At 59.1% G+C, this 1090-nt stretch overlaps 1 protein-coding gene across 1 annotated transcript in view; it reads left to right on the plus strand.

Annotated features, from left to right (window-relative positions):
- Positions 1–309: 309 nt before the first annotated feature.
- Positions 310–1090, plus strand: part of LOC311311699 (centrosomal protein of 170 kDa-like) — a gene marked incomplete at both ends in the record, with an annotated part of 15318 nt that continues 14537 nt past the window's right edge. The window contains one exon of the mRNA XM_084441453.1: positions 310–363. Within this exon, the coding sequence (XP_084297579.1) occupies positions 310–363 (54 nt within the window). The remainder of the gene's footprint in view (positions 364–1090) is intronic.

Consider the following 1090-nt stretch of genomic DNA (forward strand, 5'->3'; position numbering starts at 1 on the left):
GAGCTTCCTGTGACACGGTTTAAAGCCACTCCTAAAGAAAGAAAGAAAAAAACGCGACGATGGACGGACGGACCCGCCAGCCAGGAGGAGGAGGAGAGGAGGAGGAGGAGGAGGAGGAGGGGAGGCTGAGGGGGAGGCCGTGGGGGGGGGGGGGGGGGGGTATAGGCGCATCATGGCGGTTAAAAAATATAGCCGGCGGCGATGGCGTCGTCGTCTGGTGGATCATCGCTTTATTTTCCCCGGCCCTTTGGATGAGCTGCTGTTGTTATTGTTGTCGTTGTGAAAGGAGGCGCACCGTAGGTGCGGTCCATGACGGAGATGTCGGGTAGCGTGACGTGGACGCCGTACAGCTCGACTGACCGGGTACAGCTAAACACAAGCGTCTGCGAGACGTCTGCGAGACTGCAAGACGCCGCGAACGGGTGTTTGGCGTCAACGGCGTTCTAACGGCTGAGCACTCCCCCCCCCCCCCCACATCGTCGTACCGCTGTAATCTCCATAACGCGTTCCATAACGCACAGACTCATGGGAGATCCCATCTGACTGGATTCGAGGGGTGCATTTCCCCGCCCCGTTCCAAGGTAAACAACCTGCATTGCGCCATCAGACGTGGAGCGGCAAATAATGAATAGCAATGCAATGCTAAACGCCAACGCGCACATTAACAGCCCCACGACTACCACCTCAGCTGGTTAAAGCGCTGCATTTACCCCACCACCCCCCTCCCCCCACTCCCAGTCCCAGGAGGAGCCCCTTCTCAATTCAATTCCAGCCGGGGCGACCCCAAAAAAGGTCCGGGTTCAAGTTCAAAGTCGCGCCGGGACTGCCCACCCGTGAGCGGGCCGCCCGAATCTTCCGAGATGAGTTCTTGGCGCGGAGGGCGGGATGGGGCGGGGTTGGGGGGGGGGGGTTATCGGCTCTTTACAAGTAAAAGATGGAGGGAGGGTGTAGCCTAGCCACTGTCACATCACAAGCACCTTGAGTGCCCCTCTCTCTCTCCCTCTCTCCCCCCCCCCCTCTCTCTCTCTCCCCCTCTCTCTTCTCTCCCCTCTCCCTCTCTCAGGCTGTGTGATTATGCTAATAGCATGTT

This window comes from Borostomias antarcticus (genome assembly GCF_949987555.1).
Source record: "Borostomias antarcticus genome assembly, chromosome: 7".
NCBI classification, from domain to species: domain Eukaryota; kingdom Metazoa; phylum Chordata; class Actinopteri; order Stomiiformes; family Stomiidae; genus Borostomias; species Borostomias antarcticus.